The 14,963-nt window shown below is 47.2% G+C and overlaps 1 protein-coding gene across 1 annotated transcript in view; it reads right to left on the bottom strand.

The window, feature by feature from the left end:
* The window catches only part of mvp (major vault protein), a 28,334-nt gene extending 13,650 nt beyond the window's left edge, over positions 1-14,684 (bottom strand). The window contains exons 1-8 of the mRNA XM_079253298.1: positions 14,565-14,684; positions 10,981-11,156; positions 10,683-10,878; positions 10,469-10,592; positions 9,946-10,077; positions 8,832-8,926; positions 1,504-1,740; positions 1,299-1,421 (exon numbers count right to left, since the gene is read on the bottom strand). Coding sequence (XP_079109424.1) covers positions 1,299-1,421; positions 1,504-1,740; positions 8,832-8,926; positions 9,946-10,077; positions 10,469-10,592; positions 10,683-10,878; positions 10,981-11,144 — 1,071 coding nt within the window. The 5' untranslated portion in view covers positions 11,145-11,156; positions 14,565-14,684. The remainder of the gene's footprint in view (positions 1-1,298; positions 1,422-1,503; positions 1,741-8,831; positions 8,927-9,945; positions 10,078-10,468; positions 10,593-10,682; positions 10,879-10,980; positions 11,157-14,564) is intronic.
* Positions 14,685-14,963: the final 279 nt, after the last annotated feature.

Raw genomic sequence — 14,963 nt, forward strand, 5'->3', positions numbered from 1 at the left:
CGGAGCATCAGGATGATGAAAAAATGGGATTTTAGTAACTTTGAATGATTTTATTAAATTAAGTCAAATAATAAACAGAATAAAACTGCAACAACATGAAGGACAAAAACAAAATCTATTAAAATAATTTAATAGTAAAAATATAAGAAAATAAACTTCATAAAATTCAGTATCATTTAAAATAAACAATCCTAAGAACATAAACTTATTATATATTTATGATCAGTTAATATATAAATAAAACAATCAGAAAATAAAATTAATCTGAAAAGAATAAAAAAAATAAAATAAAATAAATGAAATATTGAATAAAACTAATAAAACATATTTAATTCCGCCTTTGGTAAAAGAAGAGTTCAAAGTATTCTAAAAAAAACTACGAACCGACCCGGAGGCCAACCAGGAACCGGACCCGGAGGCCAACCAGGAACCGGACCCGGAATCAAACCAGAAACCGGACCCGGAGGCCAACCAGGAACCGGACCCGGAGGCCAACCAGGAACCGGACCCAGAATCCAAGCAGGAACCGGACCCGGAGGCCAAGCAGGAACCGGACCCGGAGGCCAAGCAGGAACCGGACCCGGAGGCCAAGCAGGAACCGGACCCAGAATCCAAGCAGGAACCGGACCCGGAGGCCAAGCAGGAACCGGACCCGGAATAAAACCAGAAACCGGACCCGGAGGCCAACCAGGAACCGGACCCGGAATAAAACCAGAAACCGGACCCGGAGGCCAACCAGGAACCCGACCCAGAATCCAAGCAGGAACCGGACCCGGAGGCCAAGCAGGAACCGGACCCGGAGGCCAAGCAGGAACCGGACCCGGAGGCCAAGCAGGAACCGGACCCGGGGGCCAAGCAGGAACCGGACCCGGGGGCCAAGCAGGAACCGGACCCGGGGGCCAAGCAGGAACCGGACCCGGAGGCCAAGCAGGAACCGGACCCGGAGGCCAAGCAGGAACCGGACCCGGGGGCCAAGCAGGAACCGGACCCGGAGGCCAAGCAGGAACCGGACCCGGAGGCCAAGCAGGAACCGGACCCGGAGGCCAAGCAGGAACCGGACCCGGAGGCCAAGCAGGAACCGGACCCGGAGGCCAAGCAGGAACCGGACCCGGAGGCCAAGCAGGAACCGGACCCGGAGGCCAAGCAGGAACCGGACCCGGAGGCCAAGCAGGAACCGGACCAGGTTGACCTGAAAGATCTTGTGAACTAAAACGTGTCGGACAAATAAAAAGGTCTAAAACCTTTAAGGGACGAAGAGTTTGATCTGAGCGAATCAGAGCGAAGCACGACAACCTCACCTCCGTGTCATTGAACGCCTCCACAGCTCGGAGCACCAGACCTTCCTCCTCCGACAGCACGTAGACGTTCTGGATGCCGCTTTCAAGGTGCTCTCCAGGCTGCAGGAAAAACGAGCGCTCACCCTGTCAGAAACGATGAAGATGAAGTCAGGTTAGAGTTCAGCATCGTATCTGGTTTCATCCTCATCACGAGGCCTCTCCCCACCTTCACCACCCTCTTCTGGCCCAGCTGAGGCTTCCCGTCGGGTCCCACCGGGTCCAGGATCACGCAGTACTGCCTGCTGCTCAGCGTGGTCACGTCCACCACGCCCACCACCTCCTCCGACACCGCGGGGATGTGCGCCTCCCGGTCGGCCATGGTGACCAGCCACTCCTCCCCCGTGCGACGTTCTCGGCCACCGGCGTCTTTAAAGGGCCGCAGGGCTCGAACGTGCAGCGCCCTCTGAGGACAGCGAAAAAAATCATGTTACTTAAACGTCTCTTCATTCTCCAGGTTAGATATTCTGCTGATTTAACCTGGAGACCAGCAGGACGTACGTTACGGAAATCACACGATTCATTCAGGAGATTCATGATTCATTTAGGCGAATCACGATTCATTCAGTAGATTCACTCAATTATTCATTCATGTGATTTATGATTCACGATTCATTCAGGAGATTCACGATTCATTCAACAGACTAACGATTCATGTAGGCGATGCACGATTCATTCAGGCGATTCACGATTCATTCAGGCGATTCACGATTCATTCAGGCGAATCACGATTCATTCAGGCGAGTCACGATTCATTCAGGCGAATCACGATTCATTCAGGCGAATCACGATTCATTTAGGCGAATCACGATTCATTCAGTAGATTCACTCAATTATTCATTCATGTGATTTATGATTCACGATTCATTCAGGAGATTCACGATTCATTCAACAGACTAACGATTCATGTAGGCGATGCACGATTCATTCAGGCGATTCACGATTCATTCAGGCGATTCACGATTCATTCAGGCGATTCACGATTCATTCAGGCGAATCACAATTCATTCAGGCGATTCACGATTCATTCAGGCGATTCACGATTCATTCAGGCGATTCACAATTCATTCAGGCGAATCACGATTCATTCAGGCGAGTCACGATTCATTCAGGCGAATCACGATTCATTCAGCCGAATCACGATTCATTTAGGCGAATCACGATTCATTCAGTAGATTCACTCAATTATTCATTCATGTGATTTATGATTCACGATTCATTCAGGAGATTCATGATTCATTTAGGCGAATCACGATTCACGATTCATTCAGGAGATTCACTCAATTATTCATTCATGTGATTTATGATTCACGATTCATTCAGGAGATTCACGATTCATGAAGGCGAATCACAATTCATTCAGGCGAATCACGATTCATTCAGGCGATTCACGATTCATTCAGGCGATTCACGATTCATTCAGGCGATTCACGATTCATTCAGTAGATTCATTCAAGTCATTTATTCAGTCATGTGATTCATGATTCATTTCGGTGATTCATTATTAATTCAGGTTAATCATGATTCATTCAGGAGATTTATGATTCATTCAAGTGATTCATTTAGGTGATTCCTGACACATTCAGGTGATCCACGATTCATTCAGGAGGAAGGAGAAGAAAAATGAACAAGATGTGAGAATGATGAACGACTTGGAAGTTTATCAAACCTGTTAAGAACTGATCTTTAAGTTTGATCTTTTCATCACTGGATTACGAGCATTTAAAGTAATTGACCAATCAGAATTCAGTTCATTTACCATTGTCAGGGAAAGTTTTCAAACCCTGCTGCTGTACAAATTATATAAATATGATCATCTTTAAATCGCCTGGCTGCACTCAGAAGGACGTAACCATAGTAACTAAAGACGTACCAATGATTGACAGCAGGAAGCTCAACCTACTGACGGTTTATACCGCTAACAGAAGCTAAAATCTCATTTGTAGATTTCCTGAGAACTGACGCAGTCTATGGCGAGTAGATCCACGCCGCCGTAACCTCGATCCATCACCTCAAACAAGCTAGTTCCGTTCTGACTTCTCTGTACTTTAACCGCCTTTAGAGCAGTTCTGCATTCGACATCCTGTGTGCTGCTTTTACCTGCGACTTGTTTTTTTCCCACGACATCCTGTGTGCTGCTTTTACCTGCGACTTGTTTTTTTCCCACAACATCCTGTGTGCTGCTTTTACCTGCGACTTGTTTTTTTCCCACAACATCCTGTGTGCTGCTTTTACCTGCGACTTGTTTTTTTCCCACGACATCCTGTGTGCTGCTTTTACCTGCGACTTGTTTTTTTCCCACGACATCCTGTGTGCTGCTTTTACCTGCGACTTGTTTTTTCCCCACAACATCCTGTGTGCTGCTTTTACCTGCGACTTGTTTTTTCCCCACAACATCCTGTGTGCTGCTTTTACCTGCGACTTGTTTTTTCCCCACAACATCCTGTGTGCTGCTTTTACCTGCGACTTGTTTTTTCCCCACAACATCCTGTGTGCTGCTTTTACCTGCGACTTGTTTTTTTTCCCACGACATCCTGTGTGCTGCTTTTACCTGCGACTTGTTTTTTTTCCCACGACATCCTGTGTGCTGCTTTTACCTGCGACTTGTTTTTTCCCCACGACATCCTGTGTGCTGCTTTTACCTGCGACTTGTTTTTTCCCCACGACATCCTGTGTGCTGCTTTTACCTGCGACTTGTTTTTTTCCCACGACATCCTGTGTGCTGCTTTTACCTGCGACTTGTTTTTTTCCCACGACATCCTGTGTGCTGCTTTTACCTGCGACTTGTTTTTTTCCCACGACATCCTGTGTGCTGCTTTTACCTGCGACTTGTTTTTTCCCCACGACATCCTGTGTGCTGCTTTTACCTGCGACTTGTTTTTTTCCCACGACATCCTGTGTGCTGCTTTTACCTGCGACTTGTTTTTTTCCCACAACATCCTGTGTGCTGCTTTTACCTGCGACTTGTTTTTTTCCCACAACATCCTGTGTGCTGCTTTTACCTGCGACTTGTTTTTTTCCCACAACATCCTGTGTGCTGCTTTTACCTGCGACTTGTTTTTTCCCCACAACATCCTGTGTGCTGCTTTTACCTGCGACTTGTTTTTTTCCCACGACATCCTGTGTGCTGCTTTACCTGCGACTTGTTTTTTTCCCACAACATCCTGTGTGCTGCTTTTACCTGCGACTTGTTTTTTTTCCCACAACATCCTGTGTGCTGCTTTACCTGCGACTTGTTTTTTCCCCACGACATCCTGTGTGCTGCTTTTACCTGCGACTTGTTTTTTCCCCACGACATCCTGTGTGCTGCTTTTACCTGCGACTTGTTTTTTCCCCACGACATCCTGTGTGCTGCTTTTACCTGCGACTTGTTTTTTTCCCACGACATCCTGTGTGCTGCTTTTACCTGCGACTTGTTTTTTTCCCACGACATCCTGTGTGCTGCTTTTACCTGCGACTTGTTTTTTTCCCACGACATCCTGTGTGCTGCTTTTACCTGCGACTTGTTTTTTTCCCACGACATCCTGTGTGCTGCTTTTACCTGCGACTTGTTTTTTCCCCACGACATCCTGTGTGCTGCTTTACCTGCGACTTGTTTTTTTCCCCACAACATCCTGTGTGCTGCTTTTACCTGCGACTTGTTTTTTTCCCACAACATCCTGTGTGCTGCTTTTACCTGCGACTTGTTTTTTCCCCACAACATCCTGTGTGCTGCTTTTACCTGCGACTTGTTTTTTCCCCACGACATCCTGTGTGCTGCTTTTACCTGCGACTTGTTTTTTCCCCACGACATCCTGTGTGCTGCTTTTACCTGCGACTTGTTTTTTCCCCACAACATCCTGTGTGCTGCTTTTACCTGCGACTTGTTTTTTCCCCACGACATCCTGTGTGCTGCTTTTACCTGCGACTTGTTTTTTCCCCACAACATCCTGTGTGCTGCTTTTACCTGCGACTTGTTTTTTCCCCACAACATCCTGTGTGCTGCTTTTACCTGCGACTTGTTTTTTCCCCACAACATCCTGTGTGCTGCTTTTACCTGCGACTTGTTTTTTCCCCACAACATCCTGTGTGCTGCTTTTACCTGCGACTTGTTTTTTCCCCACGACATCCTGTGTGCTGCTTTTACCTGCGACTTGTTTTTTCCCCACGACATCCTGTGTGCTGCTTTACCTGCGACTTGTTTTTTCCCCACGACATCCTGTGTGCTGCTTTTACCTGCGACTTGTTTTTTTCCCCACGACATCCTGTGTGCTGCTTTTACCTGCGACTTGTTTTTTCCCCACAACATCCTGTGTGCTGCTTTTACCTGCGACTTGTTTTTTTCCCACGACATCCTGTGTGCTGCTTTTACCTGCGACTTGTTTTTTTCCCACGACATCCTGTGTGCTGCTTTTACCTGCGACTTGTTTTTTTCCCACGACATCCTGTGTGCTGCTTTTACCTGCGACTTGTTTTTTTCCCACAACATCCTGTGTGCTGCTTTTACCTGCGACTTGTTTTTTCCCCACGACATCCTGTGTGCTGCTTTTACCTGCGACTTGTTTTTTTCCCACGACATCCTGTGTGCTGCTTTTACCTGCGACTTGTTTTTTCCCCACGACATCCTGTGTGCTGCTTTTACCTGCGACTTGTTTTTTTCCCACGACATCCTGTGTGCTGCTTTTACCTGCGACTTGTTTTTTCCCCACAACATCCTGTGTGCTGCTTTTACCTGCGACTTGTTTTTTCCCCACAACATCCTGTGTGCTGCTTTTACCTGCGACTTGTTTTTTTCCCCACGACATCCTGTGTGCTGCTTTTACCTGCGACTTGTTTTTTCCCCACGACATCCTGTGTGCTGCTTTTACCTGCGACTTGTTTTTTTCCCACAACATCCTGTGTGCTGCTTTACCTGCGACTTGTTTTTTTCCCACAACATCCTGTGTGCTGCTTTTACCTGCGACTTGTTTTTTTCCCACAACATCCTGTGTGCTGCTTTTACCTGCGACTTGTTTTTTCCCCACGACATCCTGTGTGCTGCTTTACCTGCGACTTGTTTTTTTCCCACGACATCCTGTGTGCTGCTTTTACCTGCGACTTGTTTTTTCCCCACAACATCCTGTGTGCTGCTTTTACCTGCGACTTGTTTTTTCCCCACAACATCCTGTGTGCTGCTTTTACCTGCGACTTGTTTTTTTCCCACAACATCCTGTGTGCTGCTTTTACCTGCGACTTGTTTTTTCCCCACAACATCCTGTGTGCTGCTTTACCTGCGACTTGTTTTTTTCCCACAACATCCTGTGTGCTGCTTTACCTGCGACTTGTTTTTTTCCCACAACATCCTGTGTGCTGCTTTTACCTGCGACTTGTTTTTTCCCCACGACATCCTGTGTGCTGCTTTTACCTGCGACTTGTTTTTTCCCCACGACATCCTGTGTGCTGCTTTTACCTGCGACTTGTTTTTTCCCCACAACATCCTGTGTGCCGCTTTTACCTGCGACTTGTTTTTTCCCCACAACATCCTGTGTGCTGCTTTTACCTGCGACTTGTTTTTTTTCCCACAACATCCTGTGTGCTGCTTTTACCTGCGACTTGTTTTTTCCCCACAACATCCTGTGTGCTGCTTTTACCTGCGACTTGTTTTTTCCCCACGACATCCTGTGTGCTGCTTTTACCTGCGACTTGTTTTTTCCCCACAACATCCTGTGTGCTGCTTTTACCTGCGACTTGTTTTTTCCCCACAACATCCTGTGTGCTGCTTTTACCTGCGACTTGTTTTTTCCCACAACATCCTGTGTGCTGCTTTACCTGCGACTTGTTTTTTCCCCACGACATCCTGTGTGCTGCTTTTACCTGCGACTTGTTTTTTCCCCACAACATCCTGTGTGCTGCTTTACCTGCGACTTGTTTTTTTCCCACGACATCCTGTGTGCTGCTTTTACCTGCGACTTGTTTTTTCCCCACGACATCCTGTGTGCTGCTTTTACCTGCGACTTGTTTTTTCCCCACGACATCCTGTGTGCTGCTTTTACCTGCGACTTGTTTTTTTCCCACGACATCCTGTGTGCTGCTTTTACCTGCGACTTGTTTTTTTCCCACAACATCCTGTGTGCTGCTTTACCTGCGACTTGTTTTTTTCCCACAACATCCTGTGTGCTGCTTTTACCTGCGACTTGTTTTTTTCCCACGACATCCTGTGTGCTGCTTTTACCTGCGACTTGTTTTTTCCCCACGACATCCTGTGTGCTGCTTTTACCTGCGACTTGTTTTTTTCCCACGACATCCTGTGTGCTGCTTTTACCTGCGACTTGTTTTTTCCCCACGACATCCTGTGTGCTGCTTTTACCTGCGACTTGTTTTTTTCCCACGACATCCTGTGTGCTGCTTTTACCTGCGACTTGTTTTTTCCCACGACATCCTGTGTGCTGCTTTTACCTGCGACTTGTTTTTTCCCCACGACATCCTGTGTGCTGCTTTTACCTGCGACTTGTTTTTTCCCCACAACATCCTGTGTGCTGCTTTACCTGCGACTTGTTTTTTTCCCACGACATCCTGTGTGCTGCTTTTACCTGCGACTTGTTTTTTCCCCACGACATCCTGTGTGCTGCTTTTACCTGCGACTTGTTTTTTCCCCACGACATCCTGTGTGCTGCTTTACCTGCGACTTGTTTTTTTCCCACAACATCCTGTGTGCTGCTTTACCTGCGACTTGTTTTTTTCCCACGACATCCTGTGTGCTGCTTTTACCTGCGACTTGTTTTTTTCCCACGACATCCTGTGTGCTGCTTTTACCTGCGACTTGTTTTTTTCCCACGACATCCTGTGTGCTGCTTTTACCTGCGACTTGTTTTTTTCCCCACGACATCCTGTGTGCTGCTTTTACCTGCGACTTGTTTTTTCCCCACGACATCCTGTGTGCTGCTTTTACCTGCGACTTGTTTTTTTCCCACAACATCCTGTGTGCTGCTTTTACCTGCGACTTGTTTTTTCCCCACGACATCCTGTGTGCTGCTTTTACCTGCGACTTGTTTTTTCCCCACAACATCCTGTGTGCTGCTTTTACCTGCGACTTGTTTTTTTCCCCACGACATCCTGTGTGCTGCTTTACCTGCGACTTGTTTTTTCCCCACGACATCCTGTGTGCTGCTTTTACCTGCGACTTGTTTTTTTCCCACGACATCCTGTGTGCTGCTTTTACCTGCGACTTGTTTTTTCCCCACAACATCCTGTGTGCTGCTTTTACCTGCGACTTGTTTTTTTCCCACGACATCCTGTGTGCTGCTTTACCTGCGACTTGTTTTTTCCCCACAACATCCTGTGTGCTGCTTTTACCTGCGACTTGTTTTTTTCCCACGACATCCTGTGACACATTGTGGTCAAAAAGGGAAATTCTCCCCAAACTACAGAAAGGTTTACTTCTGTAGAAAGTCTAGAGATGACTGATAGAAACCGAAGTGGCCTGAATCTTTGCTGGAGACAGACATAGCCGGATGTATTGATCCCCCCCCCCCCCCTCACCTTGTCAGTCAGGATGAAGGCGTTGACGATGTCGATGACCTCCTCGTGAGCACCTGGCAGGTACGCTCCCACCTTGCTGACCAGCCATTCCTCCCCTGCGGGTCACGTGTTATTTACATCGTTAAACAGGAGAAAATAAAAAGGTCCAAATGAAAACTGAATATCTGAAGGTTGGAGTACATGTCGGCTTTTAATGTTTTCATTTGTTACAGAAATCAGAATAAATGGTAAATGGACTTGTACTTCTATAGCGCTTTTCTAGTCATACAGACCACTCAAAGCGCTTTACACTACTCGTCACATTCACCCATTCACACAAACACTCACTCAACACACTCATACCCCGATAGGCACATCGGGGGACAGTTTGGGGTTCAGTGTCTTGCCCTACGACACTTCAGCATTTCAGGGGAAGCCTGGAATCGATCCCCCAACTTACCAGTTGAAGGACACCTGCTCTTCCTCCTGAGCTACAGCCGCCCCAATAATAAAGAATAAAGTGTAAATAAAAGTATTTAAACGTTAAATTAGTGATGTGGTCAGCCGGGGGCAGCTCGGACCGGGTCAGGCAGCAGAGTCCTGAACCTGACCAACATAACGACGTCTGTCTTTCATTCAGACTCAGGACTTCGTAGTCGGACCGGTCATGGAGACTCGCAGCGAATCAAACGGCCGTTTTCCGTCAGTATCAGCTTGTCTCAACTCAACTCGCCTCGGCTCGGCCTTTGGACCCGTTTACCGATACTTTTTCTGTAACGACTCAGCCCAGGTTCTAAGCGGGCTGAGTCGGGTTGTGTATGACGTGGCCAGACTGCATGCCGCTATTGGTCAGGGGAGCGGCCAATCAGAAGCCAGGGAGTGACATCACTGGAAGAGCGACTCCAACTCGCAAGTTGTTTACGTTACAACAAGCAATGTCGCAACAAAACTCTGTTCCGTGGTCCGGCTCTGAGGTGGAGACATTTCTCTGGTTGGTTGCTGAGGAAAGGATACAGAGGGAACCAGATGGAGCGACACAAAATGAAAAAAAATCTATCAAGAGCTTTCCGACTCAACGTCTACGGCTAGCGAAGGAGTTTCCAAGCAGGAGGACCAGTTTCAGGGCTCACGTTACCTGTGACTCTCTGGACTCCCTGCCGGTCTTTGCCCTCTTTGCGAGCTCTCAGTCTGATGGCCTGGTTCTCCCGGATCACCGTGGCCTTGATGGTCTCCAGGACCACCACCTCCTTCCTGGGGATGTACGTCCCTGAAGAGAAGGGCGAGTTTGACCAACAGTTCAGCGAAGAAATCTGCAGCTTCACTAAAACATTTTGCCATCATAACCTCTGAGCTTCGGCTTCATTACCGTTCTGATCTAAACTGTCTGGGACGACCCAGAAACTGGACACAACCCTGCAGGGTTTCCCTGCTCCAACACACCTGACCCAAACTAGTCACTGTGCAGAACTTCACTGGTTGTTGGATCCAGTTAATGTAAGCCAGGTGTGTCGGAGCAGGGATACATGGAAAACCTGCAGGACAGCGGTCCTCAAGGCCCAACTTTGGACCCTTTAGACACCCCTGACCCTTTAGGTTAGGGGTGTCTAAAGGGTCCCCCGCCCCATATCTGCTCAGATTAAACTCAGGACTAGACAGACCTGGTCCCTCAAACAGCCACTCATCTCCAGCCACCCTCTTCACCCCTTCCTTGTCTTCAAAGTCCAGCAGAGCCTGGAGACGCAGAGCCGTGTCCGGGTACACGATCTGCAGGGGGGTCACGTCCTGGAACCAGATGCAAACGGGTCACTCCAACCTCATCACCAACGATTATCAAGATTTATTCTAATAACGACCACAGAGGCCGCTGGAGACCTGCTGGATCTCCTCTCCGGGGTAGAGCGGGAACGGGTCCTGGGTCAGGCGGATCTCCAGGTCGGCATGGCGCAGCTTGGCCTGACCCGACTGGTCGAACAGGACCTGGCTGTTGTCGTCGCGTGCAACAGGGTTGGAGACCACGCAGTAGTGGCGAGGAGGCACCATGATCATCCGGACCGGCAGGAAGAGAATTCTGGGAGGAGACGCATCAGAAGCTGCTTTTTGGGGAAACGGATTCGTATCCTACATCCAAACATCCCATCGGACGAGTCTGCGACGTCGCCGGCCGACTCACCTCTCGTTGTCCTGGCGGATGTAGGTCAGCGGTCCGATCTCCACGCGGGCGATGTTAGTGTTCTGGTCCAGGACGTGGATGTAGTGATGAGGGGGGATGCGGATGATCGACGCCTCCACCATCATCTCCATGTCCGGTCCGCAATTCCCTCCTTTCTTAGACATGTTGGGGAAACACTGCGGCGGGCGACACACAGGCTGAAACTTAACTCTGCAGAACAACCTGGGATCAGAGATCTGAACCGGAGGAGTCGGACCGATTCGGAGGATTGATCAGTGGGATCAATGAAAACAACAAAATCCCTCTGATTTGTTCTCGTTTTTCTGTTTATTTTTTCTTCGTATTTATGAAACCCAGTTTCCTCCAGAGAATCTTCCACACCTTGTCAGTCTGCAGGATTGTTGCCATGGCAACTGCCTGCGATGGCGGGTTAGCATACCCTGTCAGAATAGCATAACCGTGTGTCGCTTCAGACGTCATGGCAACAGCAGGCTGCTTTAACGGACAGGTAGCAACGATATCTGATAATTGATTCAGCTACAGCGATTTTAACCTTCATCGTGTTTAATCTGTCAGGATTTACGGAGAAGACGCTGGATGCTAATAAGCTAACGCTAGGATACATTTCTAAACCTCAGCTGTAAAAAAAGATAACCAGCAGAAACGGCATAATTCCAGTTTTATGGGAATTCTCCTTCCAGCTTCAGTCTTACAGCAGATGAAGTAGCAAAGTGAAATTCTCCTGCAATAAAACACAGAAAAACTGCTCGCTGCTCCAGTCGGCTGGATGCACATCAAGTGCACATCAACCGAGGTTAAGATATTCAGACCGCTAGTCGAACCGTGATCTTGGTGTCTCCCATTCTACTTTATCTTTATTTACACTTTATCTAATTTTTCTGGTCTTTATTGGGTTCTTTAACATTTAAAATATTTTTCAAATTATTTTCAAAGTTATTTTTAAGTTATTGTTAAAGTTATTGCAGTGCCACATGTGTCCACCAGGGGGCAGAACACCTGTGTCAGATTATATTCAACTGGTTTTTGAGTTTTTACCATAAAATGATGTAAAAGGTCAAACTGCAAGTATGACATTACAAGGTTAGGTTTGTTTTTATTTACAGTTCTTTTTATTACGAATAAAATGTGATTTAATTTTCAAACTTGAAAAGAATTAAATGTATAAATAAGGTTTAATTTAATTTTCCCCTCAGATTTCTGCTTCCCTGACTTTCTGAAGACACACTGATCTTGTTCAGTGAACCGCCTTCTTCCACCTGCGTAATATTGCAGAAATTAGGGGCATCTTGTCTCAGAAAGATGCAGAAAAATGAGTCCATGCCTTTATTACTTCCAGACTGGATTACTGCAAGTCCTTATTTATGGGTTGTCCCAAATATGCCCTGAAAAGTCTCCATCTGATCCAAAATGCTGCAGCGAGGGTTCTGATGAGGACCAGCAGGAGAGATCATGTTTCACCAGTTTTAGCCTCTCTACACTGGCTCCCTGTTAAATCCAGGATAAAGTTTAAAATTCTTCTCCTCACATATAAAGCTCTCCATGACCAAGCTCCATTGTACATAAAAGATCTTATAGTTCCATATATTCCAAATAGAGCACTTGGCTCTCAGACTGCAGGTTTACTGGTGGTTCCCAGAGTCTCAAAGAGTACTATGGGAGGAAGGGCCTTTAGCTATCAGGCTCCTCTCTTATGGAACCAGCTCCCACCGTGGGTTCAGGAGGCAGACTCCCTCCACACCTTTAAGATGGAGCTGAAAACTTTCCTTTTCCATGATTCTTATAGTTAGGATATGAGCATCTCCTGAGTTGGAGTCTGCATGTACGGGACCCAACTGTCCAGGTTCTGCTCATTGCTCTTATAGTTATGGGTAGTCTAGCCAACCTTTACTTATGTAGCAATGGGGATGTTACCTGATGCACTGAGAAGTACCTCGCTCTATTTCTCTAATGTATTAATGTATAAATATATGCCAATATGGCCGTCTCTAACTTATTTCTCCTTTTTTTCTGCAGGTCTTCCTGAATAAGTGCAGTTGTACATGTTGATCTGTCTTCCCTGTCCTCTCCACCCCAACCAGTGGAGGCAGATGGCTGCCCTCCCTGAGCCGGGTTCTGCCGGAGGTTTTCTTCCTGTTAAAGGGGAGTTTTTTCCTTCCCACTGTCGCCTCATGCAGCTCAGGATGGAGGATTGGATCCAAGTCATGACTCAATTCAATCAGTTGGTTTCTGTTATAGGATATGTATGAATTTGCTTGAAATGATGTGGATGTAAAGTGTCCTGAGACAACGTGGCGCTATACTAATAAAGTTGAACTGAATAGATCAGCAGCTTCTTTCTTTGTAAAATCTCTGATAAAAGTTTGTGAAGCAGCTGGGAGTGAAACCAGAGAGAGGAGGAGCTGCAGGGAAGGTAGTCCAACTAGAACGGCTGCATGTCAGTGCAGGAAGTTAATCTCAGGTGTGTAAACAGACACACCCCAAAGGCAGGACAAAGTCTGAGAAGGGACGACTTTATCTCTCAGCTCAGCCATCAGCAGTAGGAGCCCCCTGTCTGTCAGCGATCAATGACAAAATCATCTCCAATCAAACGTTCAGCCAAATCAACAGATTATTGAAAGATTTCCTGTTTGCGTATTAATTTTGTTATTTAGTCTAGTTTACGTCTTAAAAACAACAACAAAAAAATCTTTATTTGAATGAAACTACAGTTCCAGCTTCCTGAATGACTCATCACTTCCCTGCTTCTCCTCTTTCTGAGGCGTTTAAAGAGCTGCATGTGGAGATCAGATGGTTCCTTTACCTGATCAAACTCCTGCCTTCAGAGCAAACCAGGACAAGCCACATGATGGTTTCCATTTCACCTCTAATCAGGTTAAATGTACTGATGCATCCCACCTGCAGGCACCGACCAAGCTGCTTCGCAGCAGCATCAACAAGCAGCAACTTGAAATCTGAGTTTTATGAAGGAAAAATGTTGAATTTTCCCTTTTTACACCCCAGACATGCATCTTATTCAACATTTTCTGCTCTTTTCCTACATTTCAGAGAGAAAAGCAGCTTTTAGTTGCAACTTTCTGCAGATTTTAACCCCGCAGACTGAAGAAATCCCATCAGGGATTAAAAGTTGTTCTATTTTCAGAAGCTGAACTTCCAGATGAAAATGCTGCTGATTGATACAAGAAGAAATCTGATCAGTTTTCCACTGCAGGGCCTCGTGCGCTGCGCGCGCGCAGTCCGCCTCGGGACAACAGCTGCTCCTAGGAGACAACTTCCGGGAGACATCTGACCAGATCAGGACAAAAACACAGAAATGTCCAACTTTTCCCCGCAGCTGCAGATGTCCCGCCGCGACGCGGAGGATGTAAAGCTCCAAAGCTTCGCGGAGTTCCGTCCATGTCAGACCGGAGAACCGGATCAGAAGCGCAGATTCGGGAAATGAAAACGTCATGTCGTATCAGACGCACGCGGATGTGAAGATCTGATGCGGTTTGTGTGAAAATGTCCAGGGACAGAAATGTGTCCGGACGGAGACATGTCCTGAGCTCTGCAGCTGGGGGTCTTACCTCGGCAAGGCGGGCAGTCTGCAGCTCGTTCCGGTCTCACGGGTCCAGGCTGGTCTGAGTTCCCAGGCAGGAGCCAGAAACAGTCGCTGCGGATCCAAAGGGGCGTGACGCGGAGCTGGGATCCCGGAAAACAAGCGCAGGTCACGTGATTTACTGGGATTTAAACGCTGCACAGGTGCGTAACAGCGCGAGACGCGGTCTGGTGCCCCGGTACCTCGCGAGACCCGGTTTAAACCAGAACCAGATGACGTCAAAGAGAAAAAGTAAAAACTGTTCAGATGGTAAAAATCTGCACGCGCTCACCAAGGTAAACAAACCTGCTTTAAAGTCAACAAGTTAAAATAAATAAAACTTCAGGAAAACTGAATAAATGAGACCTGGTTCCTGTAGTCTGGACCA

This window comes from Telmatherina bonti, assembly GCF_933228915.1.
Source record: "Telmatherina bonti genome assembly, chromosome: 14".
Classification (NCBI taxonomy): domain Eukaryota; kingdom Metazoa; phylum Chordata; class Actinopteri; order Atheriniformes; family Telmatherinidae; genus Telmatherina; species Telmatherina bonti.